At 40.4% G+C, this 25,083-nt stretch overlaps 1 protein-coding gene across 2 annotated transcripts in view; it reads right to left on the reverse strand.

The window, feature by feature from the left end:
- The window catches only part of ZCCHC24 (zinc finger CCHC-type containing 24), a 111,195-nt gene that overhangs the window by 21,374 nt on the left and 64,738 nt on the right, over positions 1 to 25,083 (reverse strand). The window contains exon 3 of one of the 2 annotated variants that reach the window (XM_027699953.1): positions 24,394 to 24,674. The exons of the other annotated variant lie outside the window; for it this stretch is intronic. Coding sequence (XP_027555754.1) covers positions 24,531 to 24,674 — 144 coding nt within the window. The 3' untranslated portion in view covers positions 24,394 to 24,530. Of the gene's footprint in view, positions 1 to 24,393; positions 24,675 to 25,083 lie in introns of those variants that run through there. 2 annotated transcript variants of the gene reach the window in all.

The following is a 25,083-nucleotide window of genomic DNA, read 5'->3' on the forward strand; positions in this document are numbered from 1 at the left end:
TTCACAGTCAAGTGTATACAGGATTTTGCTCCTATGCACATTTCTCCTTTCTTTATTTCACCTTTATACATGTACTACTACTGAGTGTAAATATAGTCCTCTACTTCTCTGGCTCTGGAGTATCTGTCTAGCAGGATGATGTTTAGAATGGAACACAATTTTCCAGGAGCAGAGCATTAAACAAAACATGCAAGTTTGTGTAGTGTGCAATCCAAACAGCATTAGCTGCTGGTTTTTTTTTTCTTGAACAAATATCCTATTTCTGCTGTTACAACCCAAGTGTTAATCTTTGGCAAACGTTTAGAAGCATATCGATTAAGCTGTGTCAATGAAATTTTACAGGTAAATTTTGAAATGGCAGAAGCCCAATTTTATTTGCCATTTTTTGTATTTACCTCTTGGTTGCTTTGAAAAATCAGTGTTGTCAATATATTGTAGTTAGCTGTGATCTTGATCTTGTTTCCACAATGGCAAACCAAGAATAAGATTCAGCAGTATTTGTTACTAATAACGTGCATATGCTTTCTGATGATGATTAAAGCAATAGACATAGTTGTCATGAACATGTTGATCAAAGTCTAGAAATCCAAGAAGCTTGGCAAACAGTCTAACATTTAAATCAAAATCTGGTTTTGCAGATTTTTCAGAGTCCTACCCACGCTTTTAGGAACAAGGGCTTTTCTTCTCCTACAAAATGCCTAGTTGAACTGATCATTAGAACCATGCTGGGGTCAAAGATATATAATACTCATTACTATGCTAAGCTAGTTTGAAGCATAATAGTAGCTAATATTTGGTAATTCCACAAATATCTAATGTGCCAATTAGTCAACACTGAATGTTCTGTGAAGTTGATAGGGTGGGTTTTCTTCTTTGCCAATCCTAGTCATCATTCCACAGCTAGTACAGAGATAAAACCACGTAAAAGCTCAGTACCATACAGTCTGAGTAAAGAGCTGCATTCAGGAATAGGATGCTGTTCTCACAGGCCTCTGTCCACATAAAAAAGCACTTGGTCGTATTGACACAAGAAAGCAGTAGAACACAAAAGTATTTGGTAGAATGGTAATGTGGTGATGGGACTGACGCTGGACTTCCAACACCTGGAGGACTGAGTATATAGCCTTAAGTTGCTCTCTGATCTTGGTCAGGTCATGTTATCAGACTGGACCTCAGCTCTTCATTTGTAGCGGGGAGAGGCCCTTTTGCTGTTCCCTGTCATTTCTGTAGTTGTGGCACTGTATAAATCACTTTGGGCTATGTATGGTAACGTAGCTGGTGTAGCATAATGGAACCTTGAGCTTCACCTGAGTTATCTAAAGGGCTGTTATAAAAACCCCAAGCAAATAACACTCAAAACTTCCAGTCAATCCTTTTCAAAGAAGAAAATTTGCATGTATAGTGTATTGTACAGAAAAATGTTCTCCCTAGATGAAGCTTATTAGTGCAGCCATAGTAGAATGTGAAACTCCCCATGCATTCACAGTTCTAACTAACCTCAGATCAATCTTCTAGGTATGCTCAAATATTTAGTGTATCACATTCTATACAGGGCAACAGGCAATGATCAAGTGTTTAATGTGTTTAGTAGACTTTCAGAGCCACAGAACTCAACTAACCCTACCCAAATCTTCTATTAAGGAAAGCTGCAAGTAATTGTCTTGGTTAACTGTACTTCAAGGATTTATTTTACCTACACATGCTACTCTTTTTTTGTTGAATGACTATGAAAGAGCTCCCAAATGGACTGTCTGTATTTGTGGTCAATCACAGCTTTAATACGTTTGTTCCCCTAGGACCTTGAAAACAATGGAATTACTTGAGCATATAAATAGCTGCCTAATGAATCTTCTTTTGAAAGTATTGCATAACTCAGCCTAACCCAGAACCTAAAATTTCAAGCACAAGGAAAGAATAGGTCTCTGGTCCTTATGCATGTGAAGATAACCATTAAAATTTGAACCAAGTGTTAACTTGTGCAACGAAGTAAGCATACTCAAAAAATTCTCTTAGGGAACTGAATAGTGAAAACTGTTTTCAAGGTATTGTTTAATGCAGTACAAAGTGGAAAAAAAGGGGGATGGGGCTAGAAAATAGGGATGGATAGTGCCTAAGCGAACCTGGGTCTTCGCTGTATAATTTAAGAACTGTACGTCATACAGAACATAGGGATTTGCATATCAAATTAGGCACGAGGAAGAGTTAAAATTACACTCGCCTGCTGGGATGCAGTGAGGCACTTCTTTTCAGTGTTACAAGATCATATTCTTCCAAACAGCTTGAGATAAAAGGAAGTGGTCAAAATCCTTCTTTCCCCTTCTCTGATACAAAATTGGACATGCTGAATTAATTATGAAGAAACTAGGAATGTATTCATTTTAATAGTTTCCTGATGTTTTGACTCTTTTGTCCCTCTTCATCCATTGCCTGAAAACATACAATAGCAATATTCTCCTACTCTCCCTCCCCCTCTGGTAGCACACTATACTAATATGTTGGTATTTATTTAGTAGTTGGAATGAAGTTTTGGAGAAGAGACGGTCAAACCCTTGCTATAATCTAGCATTACCTCTTCCAAGCCGAGGTCAAGACTCATCCTTTTGGACCTGTTTAACTGGGCCATCTCAGATGCCTTCATGTGGATTTCACAATTCCCCTAGGCCTATTGTGGCACAACTAGGGCACTGATCTGATGACAAGCTGACGGGTCTAAGGATTATGAACTTCTGTCCTTTACAAAGCAGTGGAGTAGTTCCAGTAGACCCCTTGCCTCCCCATGGGTCAGGAGACACTTAGAAAGAGAAAGGTAGACAGATGTCACTGAAGGTAATTTTATTCCAAATCTAAGTGAGTGGCAGCTGCTATTGAAGCCAAATTCAACATGTGGGATGCTGCTTTCTGCTTCATTGCTGTTCTGAGATGTGCTTATGCAAAGTCTCTACCTGAAGAAAAGATGTGGATTGAGTTATGATGCAGATCTCCAGTTGATCCTGTGATGGTATTTCCTTCCATATTAAATGTCCAGGTAAAGAAACTTCATGAGAAGACTGTCCAGGCTAGACTGGGTGCACCACTATTTGGTCAAAATTTTCAAAAGAGGATTTGGATCAGAGAATCTTCCAGTTTATGCAGTGACCGCAGAGCTTGCATTGCTTTTTGGTTTATGTTTCAACTGGGAATCTGAGACTTCTCTCTCTTCAAACTACATGCAGAATAATAGTGTTGTCCTTACTATTTGGACTGTTTGAAAACTGCATTGTAACTTCAACTGCAGACATGGCAGTTTGCAAAACCTGTAGTATTTGCTCTTGATATAACTTTGGTGTCAATTTACAAGGGGGGTAGAGAAAAGGCCTGTGTTAAAGAGGTCTGCGGGTGCTGATGGGAGATAGATTTCTCTGCTGCTTGAGTGGCATTGTAAAATCCTGCTGTATGACAGCTGTATCATTTGGTGGCTTTATTCTTTTGTCAGTCTGGACCTCTTGTGGCTTTCCTCTAAACCAAATATCTGCTGGGCTATACATGTTGAAAGTACTTTGGGAGGGATTTTAATACATCAGTGATCTTAAGAAGAAATTTCAACTTGAGAATCTGCTACTTTCACTTGTTCATTGGAAACAGTTTGTTGATATCAGGGGAGATCACTGCTTTATGTTAAAGTACTTTTCCATTGGAGGTAGAGTGGTTTGTAGGACTTGGATGACATTTACAAGGATATTATAATAAATAATGATTTTATTCCAATTAGAATCTTTGACATTCGTATATCTAAAAAACCATTAATTTCTTGCCCGATTTTTAAATGGAACTGCGTCACCCCAAAGCATTATCTGTTTTTCCCATCCTAACACTTTGTATCCCACAACCTGTTTAACCTCATACAACAGATACTTTAATATCCTTAACTAATAAAAAAATTTTAAGAAATATATCCAGTTCATATGCAGTTTCCTGAATAATCATTGTCCTGGGCTCTGCAAGTGGGCAAACGATGAGCGCTTAGTGCTCTGCAGGCTGGGCAAGGGGGTGTGCAGGGGAAGGTATTGCACTAGGAAGTGGGGAGGAGAAGGAGGTGGCAAAGCAGAGAATATTCTAATTCAATGCAATTGCACAATGTAATATGAAATGCAGCTTTAGCAATGTTACCACTCAGGAAATCGCTTGTTTTGCTCTGATTTGACTTTATGTTACTTGTTGCATCCTCTGGACTGACACTCTTTTTTTCTTGTTCCATTCATATGTGTATGAATTATCATAATGGTGGATTTCTTTTATCCTGAATTAGAAATGCTTTTGCTCATGTAAAGGTTTTATCTCTTCAAAACAACTCTTGAAAAGCAAAGGAAATATTGTTAAGATGATAAGGGCAAGTTTGAGGGGAAAGGATGTTTCTAGAAGAACTCACCCTTCTTCCTTCCTTCTGCTCTGAAAGGGACAGGATCTCTTTCAACTACCCGATAAATTCTTAAGAATTCAAGACCTGGTTCATGGCTTATCCTGCACACTGCATGAGAATAGGCAGAACTACAGTAAGAAAATTCCAACAGGAGAGTGCAGGATCACGAGAATGTGATCTTGTGGTTAAGGTGCAGGGCTGGGCCTCTGCAAGCCTGGGGTTTTATTCCTGGCTTGAATACAGTCTCTTTCTGTGGCTTTGTAGACAAGTTACTTGATCCATGTTTCAATTTTTCACCTGGAGTATGGGCAGTACTAGTGAACCTCACATTCTGGGAGTATAATCAGTGTTTGTTACTAAAAAAGTGAGCAGTATGCACGAATCTTGAGTTACACAATCCTCAGACAAGGGTTTTCAACACGGACTGCTATTGGACTGTCACTGGTGACCATGACCTCACCTCTTTGAGCCATTTTTTTTAAAGGCTCTACTTAGAGATGATTTTGTTCATACAGTTTGTTTTCCCTACAACCTGACTGGTTTAAGGCAGAAATGTCACAAGCATTTAATTGAAAATGACATCTCCACTGATATATCACCAAAAAAGTAAATAAAAGGACATGGCAGAAGGTAAGGCAAGTACATACACTGTTGTTACAAGGACTTCTATCTAGGAAATTCTTTATGCAAAAGATGAAACTTGAGCTGTCTTTGAAAATCCTCCCACTGCAACAAATGCAGCACAAGGACTACCTGCCCCCTCTATCCTCCCCACCCCATAGCAGCATAGTGATGCAGCCTCCCAGGACACCAGCACGCAGGGCAGGCTGTGGCCTGTTCTCCTCCAAGATTAAATACCACAGCAAGAGTGTCATTGCTTCTAGCTGGAATGGGCCCTTTCCTTGAACTATTAAGAAACAGGGAAAGGAAATAAAGACCAGATGAGCAACCGCCCTCCCTTTTTCCACCTCAGCCTCCTTCCCTCCACCTTCCCCCCACACCATGCTGTCTATGAGATGACATACAAAAACACCAATTGAGTCAGCCTGCTTTAAATTACAGCATTCTTTTTGAGCCTGGAAAAAGACATGCTATGCACAAACCAAAAATGAAACATGACTTCAGCTGCTGATATGTAACCGGCATAGATGTTTATTGTGTTCAATAATGTGAAAGGGACGTTTTTTCTTGTCCCAGTGTTCTTTCCTCTAGAAATATTCTACCTGGTTATACATGAGCATAATAAGTAGAAGAAAGTTTTAGAAACCCACCCTTTCTTCCCAGAGTAGCCACGTGTTCATTCATCTACCTCAAGAGCCATCAAATCCCAGCTACCTTAGTTCATGTGCACGGCACTGCTTGAGAGGTCCTTGCTTGCTTTCAACACCTGTGCATGTGCAGGTGCCTGGGAGGAACTCCTTGTTAGAATTTTCTTCTACAGTAGGCCAAGTCTCTCCATGATGAAAGACCAAGTTTTTAACATCTTAATTGAAGTGCATCAGAAAAATCTCACTGTTGTAAACATAACCATTGGTTTGTAGTGAAAGCTTATAGGCATGTACACTTATACTTTTAGATGACCCAAAGGCAACCGTCCTTTGGTATGAAGTTTGTGATAGTATAGTAGGTATCTGCACCTCTTATCTCTTCCAGCCCTCCCTCCCTTCACAGTCCATCCTGTTCCTGCAGTTTTATTTGCATTTTCCACCAGGCTCCTTCACTGTTGTTTTTTTTCCACTCTGCACAAAGCGAACTTGAATCATCTGAAAAATTACTTGTGTCATGCTATCAGAACAGCATCAGCAGCTGCCAAACTTTAACCATTCTGTGAGATTCATAGTTGATGTCTGTAGTGTTACAAGAACTTTTTACTGAAATTCTTGTGAAAACAAGCTGAGGCAAACTGGTTCCCTCTCTAATATCTTTCTTGATCATGCGCAGAAATATGTAGTGCTTTGAAGGTGAGGAAGGAGGGACTGCAAACAGTAAGTAAAGACTGGGAATACTAATAGGTATCTGAAGGTAAGAGGACAACACAGGCAGTGTTGTGTGGACAGGAGTTCTCACATCAGACTTCTGGTAGAATGAAAGGAGATAAGTGGCAACTAGGAGATGACTGCACAAAAAATACAGAATAAAATTTATAGCCTTTTCAACTATCCAGATTCTGCCTTCTGTTAGTTAACCGATTTTATCTTTTCACTCTTAATTATTTTGTTTTTCTTGTCTGTCACAAAACAAACCAGGAGGACATTTATCTGAAACTTCTTGGGAGACTAAAAGGTCATAGGTTGAATCAGGCCATGGATGTTGTGTGCGTTTTTAAAAGAAATAAAATCTCTTCTATGTTGAAATAGGAAACTCATGTCTGACTCATCAGGCTGCCTGGCTGTACTGTAAGAAATTAAGTCTTTTGGACACCTATGCTTTAGGCTTGTTCTGTACAGCTGTGTAGCAGGAGCTTTGAGTTTAAGATAATCATTGCTATTAAAGATTTTGAAAGGAAACTGTTTTGACCATAATATAGTCAGAAAAGTGAAACAAAATGGTAACTGTCTAAACAAGTGAGCTGTAATCACCATTTCCTTTCATGCAAGTAGATGACATTTCTATTCCAGTTTTTTTTTTCCATTACCTCTTTGCTTGTTCCTTCTTTAAAAAGCAAAACTAATCAACCGTTTGAAACCTTCACAATATGTTTGTACAGTGGCCCCAACAGCATTTCCTATATTTAAGAATTTATTGTCAAAGACACTCACACACAGCATTTCCTTATCATTGATGCTTAAAATCTCACTTCCTGAAAGTCACCGCTTTACTGCCTGTGTACAGAGCAGTAGCTGTCACCATAGGACACATTTCACCAGTCTCACACTGGATTGCTCTGAGCATATGATGTTGGCAGTACCCCAGACCTGTTGCTAGCAGCTGAACCAAAGTGGGGAAGTGGCCCGAGGCCAACTGGTAGTTCCGTATTCTTTGACGTATAGTGTCCCCAAGAAACATCAGGAGATGGACTGGGATATGAATAGGCCTTACAGAGTAAATCTTTCTCCCCAAAGGGAGAAATTTTTTCAAGAAAAAAACCCAAGTGAACACCAAACCCCACCAACAAGTTAGGTATCTCTTTTACTAGTGAAGAACCTACTGCACCAGAAAGCACATGTAAAGGACAGCTGTGGTGTTCAGCTACTGCATATGACTGAGAACAGTTTTTTCCTAAGGTTCTAGTCCTATTTTAGAAATTCATCACCCTGTTCAAAATATCTGATTCCAGTTTTGTCCTAGCAGACAGTTTGTATATCCACAGATGATTGAAGTGAAAACCCCATTATTACACAGGGAGAATACACCTCCTAGTTGAAATATCATGGGAGCAGAGGATCCACCAAGGGGCTGCAGGGCACAAGTGGTATGACAAGACTTTGTGCTGTGTTCTGTGCTTGTCATGGGAACATGTTTGTGACCAAGGCTATCTTCAATGTTTCTAAGATCTAAGGCAGTCTTCCTGACACAGACAGTGAACAGGCCACAGCAAAATATCTTTACTAGATGCTGTCTCTCTGTTGTTTGCTCACGGCTAAGAAACTATTCATTTTTAAAAAGTTATTGTGCAAGAAGCGTCTGGTGTAAAATGTTTGCCATAGTGTTTGCTGCAGATGATTGGAGAGGTTGGATGAAGACTTGGGGAAGGGAGGAGTACAGTTCTGTATCCCTTTTGCTACTGCTTCTCCTTTCCTGTTTCACCCTAATACTCTTCCTGTCTAGTCTAATGGTAGATTCATGCCTGCTGTGCTTGCAGAGATGTCGCACAAGTAAATTTGCCTTGATCTTGTAGGGGGAAAAATTTTAAACCACTCGGAAAAACTAATCAAGGAGTCCTTGATTTGTTTTCATATTAATAATCCCTGTTTAGTGGGGCTAAATCAGCAGTCTTACTGATTTAAGAAAAAAATCTATGTGGAATGATAAAATAGAACAGGAACACAAACAAGTCAGAAACACCTGACATATAATAAAGTCTCTGAATCTAAGAGTGTTATTTTCCCAGTCTAGGAGTAATGTCAAGGCTGTGCTGTTCTGGTAAGCCACAGATTCAGACCCTTGTGAGAGACTGGCACAGCAGCAAAAGCCTTCTAGTCTCTTGATTTATTTTTTTCAGTCTTTCCAAGGACCAGTTAACTTTATCCGCTCTGCGTTTCAGGGGGATGTGCAGTTCAGTGTGTGCCTGGTGAGAGGCTCATTATCCTCTGCAGGCTCAACACAAACCCTCGATTTTTAAAAGGCGACAAAAGCGGTGGCTGGTCCTGGTTTCCGGCCCCCCCTCAGCCCAGCCAGCACGGCGGGCTCCTCTCCCCAGTGCAGCTGGCTCTTTGTGTGCCCGGGCATAATGAGGAGGGCTCGGGAGGAAGCTGACACAGGTGTGCCACGAGGCCACGGACTTGGCTGGGGACGCCGCCTCGGGTGCGCGCGCACGTCTCCCCACACACGGGTCTTGTGTTCGGGCTTGGCCACGGCCTTCAAGGGCCTCCTTGTCGCGGCACAAACAACGGCATCGTGCAGCCTCCCTTGTGCGCTGCATCCCGGCCGGCAGGGCCCAGAATAATCCCCTTTCTCAGCCCTGATGCCACAGCAGAAATGTCATCCTTATTCTGCTGGCATTTGTCAACTCGGTGGGTACAAAGACAGCATTCATGGAGCAGGAGACAGGCAGAGGGCCTCAGGAAAAGCCCTTTGAGGGCACAGAAAACGCTCTTCTGTCAAACTTTGAACTCTACAGGAGCTGCCGTTTGTCTTCAGGTCTGGCAGGACTGGAGAAAGAAGGATGTCTTGTGTTGACCACATCTTCAGCTGGGGTCCTGGGGCAAGTTCAGGTTTATTTTTTAGGACAGCTGACTAGCAACAAAGGGCCTTTCTTCTGGGGCAGTCCTACTTTAACAATTCTAAAATCTACTGCTCAGCTGTGTTTGCTCTTGCCTGACAAAATTAAACCTACGAGAAATGGATTTATCTTCATGCTTACTCTACACACAGATGTAGTGATTCTAATATCAGAGACTTGTACCTCCTGTGCAACACTTAACAATGCAAGGGATGGCTTGAGCTCTCTAAAAGGTATCAGCGAGAGGCAGCGATACAAAGGAGAGGAACCCTGCTCTTCCTTGGACATCCTAGTAAGCCCTGCAGGATGCTGAGGGACAGTAGACATTTCCACTGGAGACAAATACGTTAACAACAACCGATGGAAGAGATAGAGCCCTTTTGACAGTCTGCTCAATGAGTCAGCAGACTCCTCACAAACAGCATTGGTTCCCCTTGCCCTTGCTGTTGAATTAAAGTAAATAGCTGAGGATAGCACCACATAACCAAGAATATTCCACTCTATTGAAAACAGATCCACTGTTTTTGTAAATATCGCATTACCTACTAGCTGAACACAAGCACTGAGCTCGCTTAAAACTCTCTCTACTTGGGGTGATGCACAGAGGTGGTTAACCCTGGGGTATTTGTATTATGAATGCTGCTGCAATGGAGATCTGGGAAGGTTTAATAATTTCAGACAATTTTATTTTTCTATTTTAAATTGTCCTCTAATGAGACTGTTAAAACATTATCATACCTCAGTAAAGAAGTCTCTGTGTTTTAGCGAAAAGTTAAAACTAATTTTGTGGGCTGTTAATAACATGCCCGGGGCTATTTCCCACTTGTTCCAATTACAGAGCACTCCCAAATTATAAAGTATATCTTAGGGTGGAGAGCAGTACCAGTCTGTGCTTTGCATTTTCCGAACTCTTCACAGTAATAAATCTTCGTTGTGAAAGTGCTGGGGTACACTCGGTAGATCTTCAGGAAGAGAAGCTACCAAATAGCTTCCAAAATGCAAGGCTGTGTTAATGACAATAGGATTTGAATCAGTTTTGAGAAGCTGAAACAATTTTATCATAATACATAATTACTCTAAATGTGAGGTTAATAGGAGCAATAAGAAAAGGATATGGAAAGATGAGAATATTTATTAGGTATTTAACTTCCATGAGTAAACAGAAACAAAAGAAGGGTATGCATTATGTACATTTAGCATGAGGTATGCAATTCACGCAGCAAATACAGGGAATTTTCCTTATAGTGGTGAATGGGACAGTTCAATTTGATATAATATTGTTAGGTGTTGTTAGTTGTTGGATCATTTGTGAAGCTCCAGACTAAATATTGAAAGCTAATGGAAATTGACAGAGAAGACTGGGACAGTGGGATAGGGCCTCAGGTGACCCCTTTCTAAATGCTGGAGTAGCCAAGCCAGCTTTGAAGGAATTGTGTTCTAAGCCATTGCAGTTCCTTCTTAAAATAAAAGGAAGAAATGTGTGTCAAGTATGCCACTGTTTATCTATTTTGATGGTTGTAGGGGGTGTCTTGGTTGTACAACAAGATGCTACAGCTGTTAGACTGTCCTGTGGGCAGCATGCTCTGTACTGCTGGGATGTAATCAGGGAAACACGTGCAAGAAATCATTTTAGAGACTGCCCATCACCCACTTCTTTTTAAGGATGTGGTTCTGCACATGAAATTGGGATATAAACTGGAAAGGCCTCCTCATTCATCTTATTATCTGTATAAGCAGTACAAAGGGAATCCACATTGCCTTCATTCCTCCAAAGCATCCTAAGTGCCTCATTCCTAAACCATCACTTAGGACTCGAGTTTAAAGAGCATGAACTGAAGTCACATCCTTAACATCAGTCAAAGGAGTATTTAAAAATCCCTTGCCTTGCCTGTCCTGTATTCTCCACTAGATGTAAAACAGTGGAGTAGATGTTTTCTGCTTAGAAATATGTGAAGGAGTAAAGAACTCTGAGAGTGCATGGACAGACTATTTAAGGACTATAAACATAATCTGTAGTAAACAGATACAGTGAACTAAAATAGAAACATAACAGTGTGTTATGTAGGAGAGAAATGTAAGAAAAAAGTGTGGAATTACACGTTCACTGTAATTTGCAGCATAGCAAGGAAGTGTAGTGTTAGTACCAAACTTGCACAGACATAGATGTGCCCACCAGTTAGAGTTCATATCTGTGCTATCTCGGCAGCTTCTCCAACAACCAGCACTCTTTCCTGCTCTTTCACTGACTTTCAGTGGGCAATGTTCTTAAAATATTACATGTTACATATTAAAATAGTCCTCTTCTCTACAAGGGGGAATGCGGCAATGACTGTCCAGTGTTTTAAAGTGCAAATGTGTGTAGTTTTATTCTTTGCTTTTTCTGTGCTTGTTTGACTTGTGAAATGGCAAAACCCCATCACTGTGTATTATGTGATATTAGCAAACTTAAACACATTACAACTTCTGAAAAACTTTAAGAACAGCCTCCAGAATTTACTTAATTTGCCATCACTGATAATATAGCCATCAGTTTTCCCTTCCTGTAGATGTTTGAAAACATCTCAGGGCCATTAAACACAGTGTTATTCATGTCAGGGTTTTGATCTAATAGCTGATTCAGAATATTAGGGCAGATATGTGTGAACTAGGATGGGATGAAACTCATTTTTTACTATGCCTATGCTGTCCTTGTGCTGTTTGCCTCAGGGTTTATCCAGGTATATAACACGTTGTTTTATATAAAACTTGTAAAGCTTAAAACATGTAAATATTTTCTGTAAGTAGGGGTAGGTAGGGAAATACAAAAGCACTTATCCGAACTTTCTAATAAGAAAAATTGAGTTGAGATTGTCCCCCAGTTAATTTATATCTGACACCTTGAAGTTTTTGCCAGATGAGTGATTTGTTATGACTAAATTTGTCAAAGCAGAAGGGTTAAAAAAAAAAAAAAGAAGTCTGATACCAGAAGACTGTAACCACACAAGGACTATCTTTCAGTTCTGTTATGAGATAGTTGTTTCATTGCTTCATGTAGAAGAAAGAGAGGTCAGATAATTACCTCACAGGTTGGCCTAAGAGACTGAACATGTTGCTCCTCATCAATGTGAGAAATGTTTTAGAAATGCACTTTGACTTGGGAAAGGGGCAGCAGTGAATAATCAGCTTGGAGTGGTACTTGGCAAAAAGGTTGTGACGACAGTATATTTTTGAAGGCGCTGTGAAACAAAGAAGTGTTCCCAAAAAGGAGATATGCACAACAAATTCCAGGGTAGAACAACAGCTGCAAAAATCTTTTCTGCTTTTGAACTCTGATTTTAAACTGAACTGCTTTGTTTCACAGTGCCTGCAATAAACAGGAGCACTTCCAATGCCAGTATTCATACCCGTTAGTAGAAAAACTGGAGCTATGTGCAGCCATCTTGGGGTGTAGATGGATCTGCATTCAACAGGACTTTTTTAACCAAGGAGGAGAGATACTTAAAATTATTAGTTCAGATTTTACAACTGTCAGTGGGCAGCACTGCTCTGCAGGGATGGGGCAGAAGGCCTCACCAGGGCTGGCTTGGTGCATAAGGTGGTGTGGAGGACACAAGATTAGGAGTGCTGCTGTTAGGTGTCCATATCCCATCTGTCACTGGAATAACCTGAAGATACGTGTCTGCTTAGACTGCAGGTCCTGTCCTGTCACTGGATATGCATACATCATTCCTGGAGGAGCAGACAGACCCCTGCTTTGTTTGCTGCTGTTGTCCTGCAGGCAGCCCAAGTGTGCATGCTGCTTGTCAGGCACATCTGCAGCTTCTGCTCAGGTGACTAGGGTGGGTCATGGCAGCCCACAAGTGCTGCCATAGAAGCTGGGTGGTCTGTCCCAGCTAAAATGTACACAACTTTGCAGCTTTTTGAATAGGAAGTTGCTTTGGAAAAAGTTCTCACTGTCCATATTCACTGGAAACTGTTTTGGGACTTTGTCAAGCATACATTTAACACTGTACATGGAGAGCTGTGCTGAAAATTTAAGGCAGCTCTTTGTTACAGCAAAGTCAGTTTTGTAAACTTGCAGAAGAAATTGCTTTCAACCACAACTTAGCAATCGTCTGTTGAAGCGTGTGGGGCCAATTTAGGACTTGCATTCCCCTCTCTCTCCCAAACAATTGGCTCAGCTAAAAGTAGGTTATGCTACAAGTGTTTAACCAAAAGAAAAAACATCATGCTTCTTCTGCTAACCAGCATTATGGATTAACGAAGAGCAGAAGCAGAATTTCACGTGATGCTCCTGCTCAGCAGTGAGAGGTTTTAAAACTACAGTTTAAAACTTCTCCCTAAAAAAGCAGTGACCAAGATTGCCTGGATTTGAGCCTGTAGTGCCTGTGTTGTGCACAGTAACAGCTGTTGGCTCCTGGCAGGGGGAAGGGGACAATGTGGGGCTTGCAGCAGCAGGGAGCAGGTCATTTTAGTATTTGCACTGGTAAATAGGAAGGATAAAAGGAAAGAGTTAGACCTTGCCAGTAAAAGGGCATATAAATAAAGAATGGAGAACTTTTCTTCTGTCCAGGAAATAGAGACTAACTATTCACAAAGCTGTCTGCTACAATAAATAAACAAAAGCGTTAGAGCACTGAATTTTGCACTCATTTGAATATGGTAATTATCTTCAGGCCTTTCAGATAGAGATAAGCAAAGGATGTTTTCATTCCCTTAGATGAAGAGAGCCAAACAGCCCCTTACTCTGAGGCCAAGGTAGAGTTTGCAGAAGAAATTAAGCACCCAAGGCATACTGACTTCCTATGGCTGCCTTGAAATTCCTGGACAAATGATGTACCACCATAGCAAGATACAGAATAGGAGCAAAGGGCCTAGGACCATTTTGGCCAGTGTAAAGATGAACTTCCCTTTGCAGCATCTGTACTGTTTGCACATTTGCTTCTTCTAAGCCAAGTGCTTAGTCACGTAAACAGGTATTTGAAAACAAACAAGACCAGATGGTAGCTGAACCAGAGTTATCAGGGGCACTGTCTAAACCAACAACTTAAATCCCAGTATGTTCTGGTACCTGACCACAGAAGCAGCAAACTGAATACCATTTTCTCCCATATTAGGTACAATGTGTTCATTTGGTCCTTTCTTAGTAGAAATTGCAGTGTGCAGCACCATATTTTGAAGGGAATGCTCTGAAACCAAACCTTGCATTGCAGACCAGGTGTGACAAAATAGACACAAAATGTGCACTTGTAGATGGTGGGAAATTTGGACAGTTAAAAGGAAGTAAAAAAATTTTGTGTATTACATCTGAGTGAGAATCAGCTGTCCAAAATGCTGACTAGCGCCGAAGGCAGGTATGACTTTGGTACTCCTGTCTCCTCTCAGCAGAAAGTGTGAGCAATGCAATCAGTTCTTTCAGCCTTGTTGACATGCATGTCCTTCTTGATGATCAGCTGCCTGAAGTCAGTTCTCTTCCAGAAAAAAGAAGAGTAATTGGGATTAAATGACCATCAGATAGAGTGCAATTATTGGTAATTAACAGAGTTCTCTATTTTTGTTCTTTTTTTCCAGCTATAACTTTCATGCTTTTCCTTATTCTTTTATTTTCTTTTTTTCTTCTCTTAGCATCAATTTTCTTCATGTTTAAAAACTTAAACAGTGGAGAAAAAAAGTATGACTAAAATCTCTTCCAAGTCATTCTTCTGTGCAGAAAAGTTGTGCTCTGTCATCTACAAATGAAGCTTTCTTTCCAGTTACACCTCTCCCTCTTCAGCACTGTTCTCCACCCTGATTACTCGTTCCTTTTAGTCACATTATGATAAACAGACTTCTTTCTGTGGGGCTCAGTGGTTAGTAATAACTCAGCCCCATGAGGCAGAAATATAACTTTACAGTCTATGTGATCTGTCAGAAGTGGTGATATGTAGGACTCTAGCGTAAGTAGTTGCAGGAAATGCAGCTTACAGACCTATTTATGAAAATCTATTGTAGAAAAAGACAAGCTGTAGCAATTAATTAAAAAACTCTCAGAAATCTGACTATATGCAACTTGCAAATTATTTTTAAACGTGAAATTGCATGAGTAAACTGTTTTCTATTAATGATTTACCAGTTCCATTTAAAAATGAGCAGGAAATCCCAGCTGAACATAGAAACTGCAATAGATGGGACAATACTGCATACTGCCTTTTGGTTCTTCTGAATTTCAAACCAAAAATGAGCATAGATGATGTTTTTTGTTTTAATACTAACAACTTGCTGGGAACTTGAAGATTTGCCTTTTTATCTCTTTTACAACATCAGAATTGCAATCACTTTCCCAGACTTAACTGGAAATAAAAATGATCTTGACTGATAGAAAAAGGTTCCTTCAAGTAGGGAACAGCCACAAACATTAACTCCTATTAAACATGTTACTAATACAAGTAAAGAGAGACCACAGGAGCTGAAGTGTTCTGCATGCCGTGCTGATTCAAAACTGGCAATAAGATACAAATCCTTTAGATGCACAGAAAGATGGAAGAAAGAAAAGTTTGTTATTCCAGTATAATCAGTGTTAAGACCAAAGCACTTCCATGCAGTACATCATTTGGCAATCTGTCACACCCTCCTTTAGTGCAGTGGAAACCTTGTTCTAGACATCACTTTTTACTTTTAAATATATGGTAAACATACACATTTCAGTACATGTTTGCTTGGAGACAAACTCAAAATGTGCATACTTTGTACTTGGGCAGGCTTGTGGCAATCCTTAATTCCTGAGTGCCCTTATTCTTCAAGTTAAAGGAAACTATCCACTGAAAAGGTTTTTGCCCTTGGTGACAAGTGCTAGTGAAATTGTTGGTGATACTACTAGGCAGGTACTCCCAGATAATGTGGCCCAGTTCATGAAACAACTCAAAGATGAGGATTTTATGGACCAAATAATCAAAGACGTTTAGAACATCCCATGAACTCAGTGAAAGTTTCTGTAGGATCTCAGCATGTGCTCCAGCCTGTACTTCTGTTTTGTGGAAAGCTGCAGAAGACAAGCTGACTCTTGAATTGCTGGAGAGAGACATGCTGCACTGTACTTAAATACCTTTAACTTCCTAAGAGGCATAGGCATCATATTCAGGTACACAGTATTGCACTCAAGCAGAGAGGTGAGGAAGCAGTAAAGCAGCCAGGATTGCTTCCTGCAGAGTGGATAACTGCAGTATTTGGAGATGGGAAGAAAAACTTTGTTTGAGAATTATGAAAAGTTAGTCTTGTGGAGTAATACCACAATAGCCCTAAAAGAGCGACTAAATTTGACCAGTCTTCAGATTGCACTACTCCTACCTAAACCATTTCCAAAAGCTCTGTCCCCTGACTGCCAGCAGCAGCTCTTGTTCTTGTTCAGCTTCAAGCAGCTGTTTTTGATCCACAAATTCAATTTGTCCCACTGAATATGGGCTCACTATGCAGAAGTGATATGGTTGCAGGCAGTGAAAACCAGCTAGTCCTCTGCATGTCACACACAGACATACTGCTGGCATTTAAAAGCAACTTTCCTTCCTGGTAAATGCAACTGCACAGATAAGAGACCAGAGGGGAAACTGATTCTTGTGGAATGTCACAAAACTGAGCCAGGGAAGGGGGACAACTATTGGAAGTGGTGTTCCTGTTGAAAAAGACTGAAACCATCTGAACATATCACTCCGGTTGTCTGCCACCTCTTGCTGGTGGAACAGCTGTATCTCATGGCCAGTATTGTCAGATGCTAAAGAGGTGCAGGATGAAGAGGATGGATGTGTTTTCTCCTTATTGCCAGAATTAGGTCATCCATCAGTGCCATTATAGTGGTTTTATTTGTGTCTTGGCTTGCATTCAAGCTGTAATAGGAGTGCTTTAGTTAGCTAAGGTAGGATCCCTTAACTCCTGTACGACGTATATTTCTTGCTGCAGGCAGAACATTCCTTCAAAGAACTGTACTTTTATCTTACTTTTGTATCTGTCAGCCAGACAAGAAGCTGTCCAAGATGTTCACATAGGGAAGTATTAGATTGATTTGAACTTTTGCCATACGTTTATCTAACTCTTTCATAAATATTAACAGATTAAATATGTACTGTGCTCTTTAAGTTGCTACTGGATAGTCCTAACCTTCCCCTTCCCCCTATCACCTTTGCCCCTTCAGTATCACACTAATCAATTCTGCAGACATTTGGGATCAAAAAGTGTTGGCAGAAAAGGGGAAAAAGCTTCCCTGGTATTACTGCTGAGCTATACGTTGGATCTGGGATTAAAAAAAAATGTATTTATACTGCGGGCTACAAAATGGCTTAATGCCTAGATCCTGCAGCAGGAGTTCCTCCAGCAAACCCATTTAATGATTCATCTTCATCTCTTTTGGAAGAAATATAGTTGTAAAAGTGTACACAAAATACTGTACTTTCCTGAAAGGGGAGGAACAAGATTCCACCAATTCCAGGCATCCATCTCAGTTTTAGGCTCAACAGCATCTATTTAATGAGCTTGAAGGTAACATTTGAAAGCATTCCCTGCTTATTCAGCCTATCCAAGTGATGTCCTGGTTTGTCTGCCTTTAAAGTTTAAACTTATCAGCTTTCAGGATTATGGTTGGTGTCTGTGGCTCACAGCAGATACATGTATATTATTATTTTGTTTCATTTCATTTGTATTAGTTGGGTTGTGTTTTAATGTGAGGTCATTATAGTGAAAAAGTTTTATATTTATATCTAAAGAGGGTGGGGAAAAAAAAGAAAAAAGAACTCCACTGCTTGCTGGAAATGGGTCCTAAGTTTCTACAGATTTCTGTAATTTTAATAGAAATTAGGTAGTATAGTTCCATGTAGCACCCTGGAAATGAATAAAGCATGTAGTGCTCAGTGGTAACCAAGATGTCAAGATTTGAACAGTGAAGCCCTAGAAAGGCCCTCCTGTATCCAGAGGCAAGGCCAGCCTCAAGGATCAGTGGAGAAAGGCTGGATGCAGCCACTGCAACAGCCCTTCCACACTGGGATACAGATGTGATCAAAACAGCTGGCACTGTGAATCCAGTTACCCTGCACCAGTCTCCTGACTGCACCAGTGCCAACTCCCTAACCTTTACCAACTCACGTAACTGGCTGCACAGCAGAGAAGCTGTTTGAGGTCAAAGCTGGTGAAGCTGAGTGCCAGAATGCAGGTAAAGCCACACCTCTGGGTGCACTGCCAGCTGCAAGGATCCAACTGCACGGCACCCTCTTGTTTTAGCCTGTCTCCTAGTGTAGCATTACATACATACCCACCTTTCTGCCAGAAACAAAACTGAATCTGGGAACATGTGTGGCAGAGGGCTGCTTTTCTTCAATGTGTGCTAGGAATGTTCAGCAACTTTAAAAGTGATCTAAAAGTGAAGCCCTAAATCTCTTGTACAATTCCATCCGTTCGGCATCCCCACTCATTGTAAAAAGTTAACCAAAGTAAACCACACATGTAAGATGATGCATCTAAATATACTATAGAAGTCTTGTGTTTGGTCAGTAACACTGATCTGTTTCACACAGTTTAAAGCTTGTCTTTTGAAACAGAAGGCTGGAAAGAACAAGAATCTGTCAGCCCCCCACTTCGTTACTCCCAGCTTTTGTCCTGGGTCTAGCATGGCTAATCCAGAGGAAAGTTTATTTCACAGCACTGAAAGGTGCAGCCCCCTCAACAGCCTTTGGCTTTGAGATGACTTTAGCTCTTTGCAATTGCCAATACAGCACCTGCACTAGGAACAAATTTTAAAAAGTAGGTCACAACTGCACATACAATTACTGATTGCACAAAACAGGCAGGCTATAAAAGTGTCCTGGTGTATCTGCTTTAAGTGCTGGCATGCAGTGTCAGGAAACCCAGAAAACACAGGACCACCTGTGGAGTCCTCATTGCAGTATGATCCTGTTAAGTTAATACTCTCGAGCCTCTCTGCTGACTAATACAGGCAAACTTTACAGCCAGCCAGGATTTTAATAAGCGGGACACTTTTACCTAGGGTACGTGCCAACCCTAAGCTTGCTGTGGAAAGCAAGCACAAAAGTAAGTAAGAGGTTAAAAAAGAAAATGTCTGGCTTTTTCAACAGCTGGGTTCCATTGTGAAAGGGTCATGTGGTGCCAAGGAAAACAGAAAATAGGAAGGCACACAGATTTGTTAGTTTGAAGTAATTGACCACATGGTGTCCAATGGTTTGTGTTCTCATGTTCTCCAGAGCAAAGTCCCACGGGAGCTGAGGCAGGGGTTCCAGTTCCTAGCACTCTATTGTTTACCCTGATGGCTTCCAGATGCTGGAGACAAGGACAGTGAAATCTTTGGGATGCTGCCAAAGAATGAAAAAGACTAAAGAAAACACCAAGGGTATTTTTTTACATTTTATTTTTAAAGAGACAGTGCTATTTTTCACTAAGACCACCTTCATTTACAGTTCTCTTGCTCTCTCAAGTACACATGACTACACTGCTTCTCTCTTCTTCTGCCCCTTCTCCCCCATCTGTTTCTCTGTCTTTCTTTGCGTGTGTTTAAACAGCTCTGTAATGCAATTAACCAAGGGAAAGCAATGTAGGGGTTTTTTTTCCCCTTGGCATCCATAGCTCATTTAGCTGTTACACAGTGGATGTGCAAAAATGGTCAGAAAACCCCAGCAAAAACTCCATAGCAGGCAGATCACCAAGAGAGTGTCAGCAGTGATGGGAAAGCCTCAGAAGGCTGTGAGTTCAAGTTTGCTTTGGCACAGCTGGAAGAAGCTTGCAGAATTCTACAAAGTGTTTTTAAACATCTGAACCATGGAAACTAGGGAAGGGGAGCAAGAACGGGAGAGCAGTGGGCACTTTCACCAGGAAAGCCAGAAAGCAGAGAAGAGCAAGGGGATGTAAAATAAGGAAACCCCCCCAAATCCCTCCTAGTAATTAATTCTTAACTTTCAGAAGGATGAGGTCCAAGAGCAGGACTTCAGTGTTTGGAGACCTGTATTCTAGTTAAGTTTGGCTGCCAGCACACTGAGTTAGAGCAAGTTTCTACATTGCTCCTACGTGCATGTATGTACTTGGGGTTGGGCAGAGACTGTGGAAATCTATAAGAGTTCCTGTTGTTGCCATCAAAAGATGGTGGATGAGAGAGCTCTCCTGCTCACACATTAGAAATACCAGGTTGTGCCTTTGCTTTTCTTTTATTGAAGGGTATCTGCTATAGTAATTTCTTTGCTGAAGTCTTCATGTCTCCTGAGAGGGATAGTATGTTTTGCAGGAAAAAAACTCCTCTAAAGTAGTCTTGGTAGATTAGTACCAACTAGTATTTAATTTGCTGAAAAAAGAATTCAGCAAAATCTGCTGTTCAAAAAGAAACAGACTACCAGCTTGATCCTAGATTCACTAGTAAGTGTAAAAAATCTGCTTATATCATAGTTCAAAACCCAATTATACTCAAAACCTTAGTCAAACTGCTGTCTTGACTTCAGACCCCCTGATATGACCATCCTCTGCTTATTCACTGTCTTCCAAGGAACCCCTTACAAAACCCAGTCATGCTGAAACCTGATGTTCTGAGCCTAAGGTACGATAAAAAGGCACGAGTGCCTTTTCTTTGTCTTCTTCCTGTCTCCTGGACTGGCTCAAAAGACCCTCATGTCTCTCGCCTTTGTGATTTGGTAGTCTTTGTGTGTAGGGCTGATAAAAATGTATCATTCAGAGATGAGCACTGGTTTGTTTCTAATGCACATTTCACAGGCTTTTAATGCTAAATGTACTCAACTTTTTCTTACTGTATGTGTTAACATTAACACAGAGGAGCTGAATCCTGACAACACTGAAATTAAAAAGAGGTTAAGAAAAACTTCTCATCAGATGCTGTAAACAGTGCTCTCAGCATGAGCCAATACTTCAGAAAGTGAGTGCAGGGTATGTTTGTACATTGACCTGTCCATGCCCACACATTCTGTGTGTTAGACAAATAAAGGACTGTGCTGACACACATCTCACTGCGCACACTTGGTAAATCCATTCAGAAATTAACTGAGTTACATGATGTGTAAGTTTGTCATCTGTTTGATGACATGCTAAAAATATTAACTGTCTTATTCTGACAAAGAATTAAGCTTTCCAGCTCCAAAACCAGATCAGACCATGCTGAATGCTCAAACAATGCAAGCTTTTTATCACCCCTGAAGTGATGGAGCAGAGTCTCAACCTTAATTTTGTACCTTTTTAAAAGCCAATAAAATCTAAACTGTATTTGAAAACAAAAGATTCCCTGTTATTTTCTAATTAAACTCTTTCCTTCCCAAATAATACGGAATAAATGAGCTGCAAACCTATTTCCCTCTCCACAAACTGTAAAGAATTTCTAAGGTTGTTACTACCTAGTATTTGAATCACATCTTGAATGGTGCATGACATCAGTAACCAGTCAGGGGGTTCCATGTTAAGATTTTATTCTGTTCTATAGCATGCCTAATGCCTTATTTTTTGTTAATGTAGATCTAATAGCAGGTATGGTAACTGTATTGCCATCTCTGGAGTTGGAGTTTTTTTATTTTTATTGTAACTAAAGGCAGTTATTTCCTTCCTTGAGCAGCATCATTTTGTATAGTATCATTTTGTGCATGTCAGAATTGCTGTACTGCACCAGACAGAGTGCTGCTCCAGTCTTTGGTAGGTCCAGCCATGGATGTCAGAGGAGACTACAAAACCAAGCTAAGCATAAAACAGTTTTACCCCAGTATGCTCCTCCAGACTCCACCAATTTGCAATTGAGGGATGCCCGAGCCAGCGGTGGTATCTTCATCCATAAACTCCCTTCTGGTCTCGCTGCTCAGAAATATAACCTGAGACTACTCTATCTGATAGAGCATAGCTGATATGAGTTAATAGCCATGTCATGAATGTGCTAACCAAGTGGCAGCATTGGGTCATAAGTCACTGCCACTGAAACAATCACAAGTAACTAAACGTACCATATTTCTTATTTTGGGTGGAGATGATGAACAATGCAATTCTCAAATGTTCCGTGAAAACCTGTGTTTTCCCCACACTTTGCCTTCTAACTTGAAAGACGCAGATAGAATCAAAATGACTTACAGTCAGCATAAGAAAGATATGTTTGTTTTCAGACCGGCACTTTTTGGTGGCTCAAATGGTATCAAGTAGATTAGCAAGAATGTTTTTATAAAAGGCTCCGTTTTCCCTGTTGAGCTGTCTTGGTTCAAACATGCTGCTTGTGTTGGACTTACTAAGACATGTTTTTCAATCTAGTTCCTGAGAGACAAACTCCTGCAGCCCAAAGCTGTTACCTCGTGCTCTTCCTGTGCGCTGATCTTACAAGGGCAGAGAGAGGACTGGAGGCAAGGCTGACAGCTTGCACTGGCTCCCCGCACCTGGGCTCAGCTGGGGATTGTATGGCCCCTGCAGACAAGCAGAAGAGCTTTCCCTAGGGGCTGTCCAATGAAAATTTAAACTTAACCAATTTTTGATCTTGTTACTACGGAATAAAATATGAGGAAAATGCTTTGAGGTGGAAAATATAACTATTAATGCGCTACCTTTGTTTATTCCCTTATTCTTACTTTTCTTGCAAGACTTTGTTTACTGCAAAAGACACAGACTCCTGTAGAAAACCTGCATCAATCTCTGAGTATACCTTTCCTCTTTAGTGTTTTCTGTCAGCAGACTTGAAAAGAATAGGTGCAAAACTGAAATGAGTTCTTAGTATACATGGAAAGAATAAAGTGTATTGGATGACAGAAGATATAGTGGACAGAGCTTAAAAGGGCCTTTAATACATGATTTTTCCTATTTATTCTCATAACACTAGATTTGGTGAAGATGGGTGAGGACTTATCCTTAGCTAGTCTAAACAGATATAAATATATGGGTAAATGCTGCTTGATGCTTTTATAGTGGGTTGTGAATCTAGCTCCTAGCATTTCCCTCTTAAACTCTGTTACAGAGATGAACTTCACAGAAGGATTTTTTACTGCAATTCCCTAAATACAGGTACTGCAATTTTGACTGGCTTTTAGGTAGTCCCTGAGGGGTATGTTACCAATTTCCTTGTACCTTCTGCTTTTTCAGGCACCTGAATGAGAGTTTCCAAAGCTTAACAGAAATTAGTACACTTGGGGCTGCAGGTTTGTGCCAAAGCAGTACAAATATCTAACATGCTGTGTTAAAGCTTAGCAAGATGGAAACCTTTCAATTCCACTGCACTTTCAACTGCTGCCAACCTGGCACTCCAGTGTGCAAGTTTTGAATCAGGCCTGGTGTATTTTTTTTCCAAGCAGATTTTTTCCTTACTGTAAAAACTGACTGCTCTATTTCCGAATAACACTTCATTTATGGCATAAAAGGCAGCTTGAAGGAGCTCTAGGAGAAACCTTGGGTGACTTAAAAAGAAGAAATAATTTCTTACTAAATACATTTTTCCTCTTCATCTGTATACACATTTTTTTTAATTGGAGAGTTGAACACAAATACTTGGTATTTCTTTGCTTTTTTCTTATATCTGCTACTGAAATAACTGCAATGTTTTAAATAATGAATACAAGAAGGGGTACCAAGTGCTTCATAAGCAGCTAGTGCTTTAGAGACTCTCTTGGATTTGGATATTGAGTTTCAGACATCAAGAAAGGGTTTTGTTTTCACAAATTATAGCTCATCAATCTATTTTTCAGGTGTTCAACACAGTAAATTAGGGGATTTCTTTTTTTGTATCTTCTATGCTTTTCCAGAAAATCAGAAAGAGTACCGCACAGGGCAGATTCAATACCTAGTGCCAAAAGTGAAGCTAGTATTTTATTTTGTAATTTTTTTTCTGTAATTACTCTAGCTGATGATTCAAACATTTAAGAGCTTGAGCTCTTAATCTAATGCTCTGTATCACTATTGAAGACAGAGCTCTGATCAAGACAAGAAATTTTAAATGTAATATATATGATTCTGTATTTGCTAGAGAGACGGAAAAAGAGAGACCCTCAGCATTTGTCTGTGACTCCAGTGTGCTGTTAATGTGCTGGCTGCAAGCAGCTGATCCTCTTCAAGTACATTTGACCTAGCAGATGTCCTAAAGTTAGGGAGCTATGACCTCAAGCACTGGCTCCTGGAGAGGTTGGCTCTCAAAGAGGAGCTCCCAATGAGGCAGTCAGAGAGAGAGAAAATAAGGAAGAAAAATGGTTTTATTTGTTGCATCCGGTTAATTGGTAACAAAACAAACAGAAAAACATGCACAATTATATCCTGGATTTCAAGAGCTTCAATTCCAAACTTTGTTTGACCTGGTTACTTTGGGATGGCTTTAGAAAATGAAATGCTGTCTTTTCCTGCTCTGTTTCCTGCCTGGGATTTATGGCTGTGGTGGACCTCAAAGGACTGCATAATGTTCAGTGTCGTAGGAAGTGAAGTAGATTTAGCTGCGAACACAAACTGAAAAGGGGATTATCAGCAGATTTCTGCAGCCCTTGTGTGTATCACATGTAGCAGACTCATAGGAGTTTTCTCCCCTCTTCTTCTGGCTTGTTTATACTCAGTCAATTGCATGTCTGGGGATTGTATGCTGTGGTCAAAATGTCATCAGTTATAACTTGAGCAGTTTTAAGCTGGTTACATTGCTCTAAAATATTCCACGTTGATACTATCTTGTTCCCATAAAAAATACGAACATTGGCTATTTCTGCTGCAACCGTTTAATGTTTCGGGATTTTTTTTTGAGGTTTGGGCCTAAAATAGTGCTTTATTTATGGGCATTTTGAGCTGTGCATTTTCTTGTCAGAATGTGTGAACAGATTATGGTACAGGCAAAACCTGCTTCTCATAATCCACAGGGAAATCAGAT

This window comes from Neopelma chrysocephalum, unplaced genomic scaffold (genome assembly GCF_003984885.1).
Source record: "Neopelma chrysocephalum unplaced genomic scaffold, ASM398488v2 Primary Assembly neopelma1_143, whole genome shotgun sequence".
NCBI lineage: Eukaryota > Metazoa > Chordata > Aves > Passeriformes > Pipridae > Neopelma > Neopelma chrysocephalum.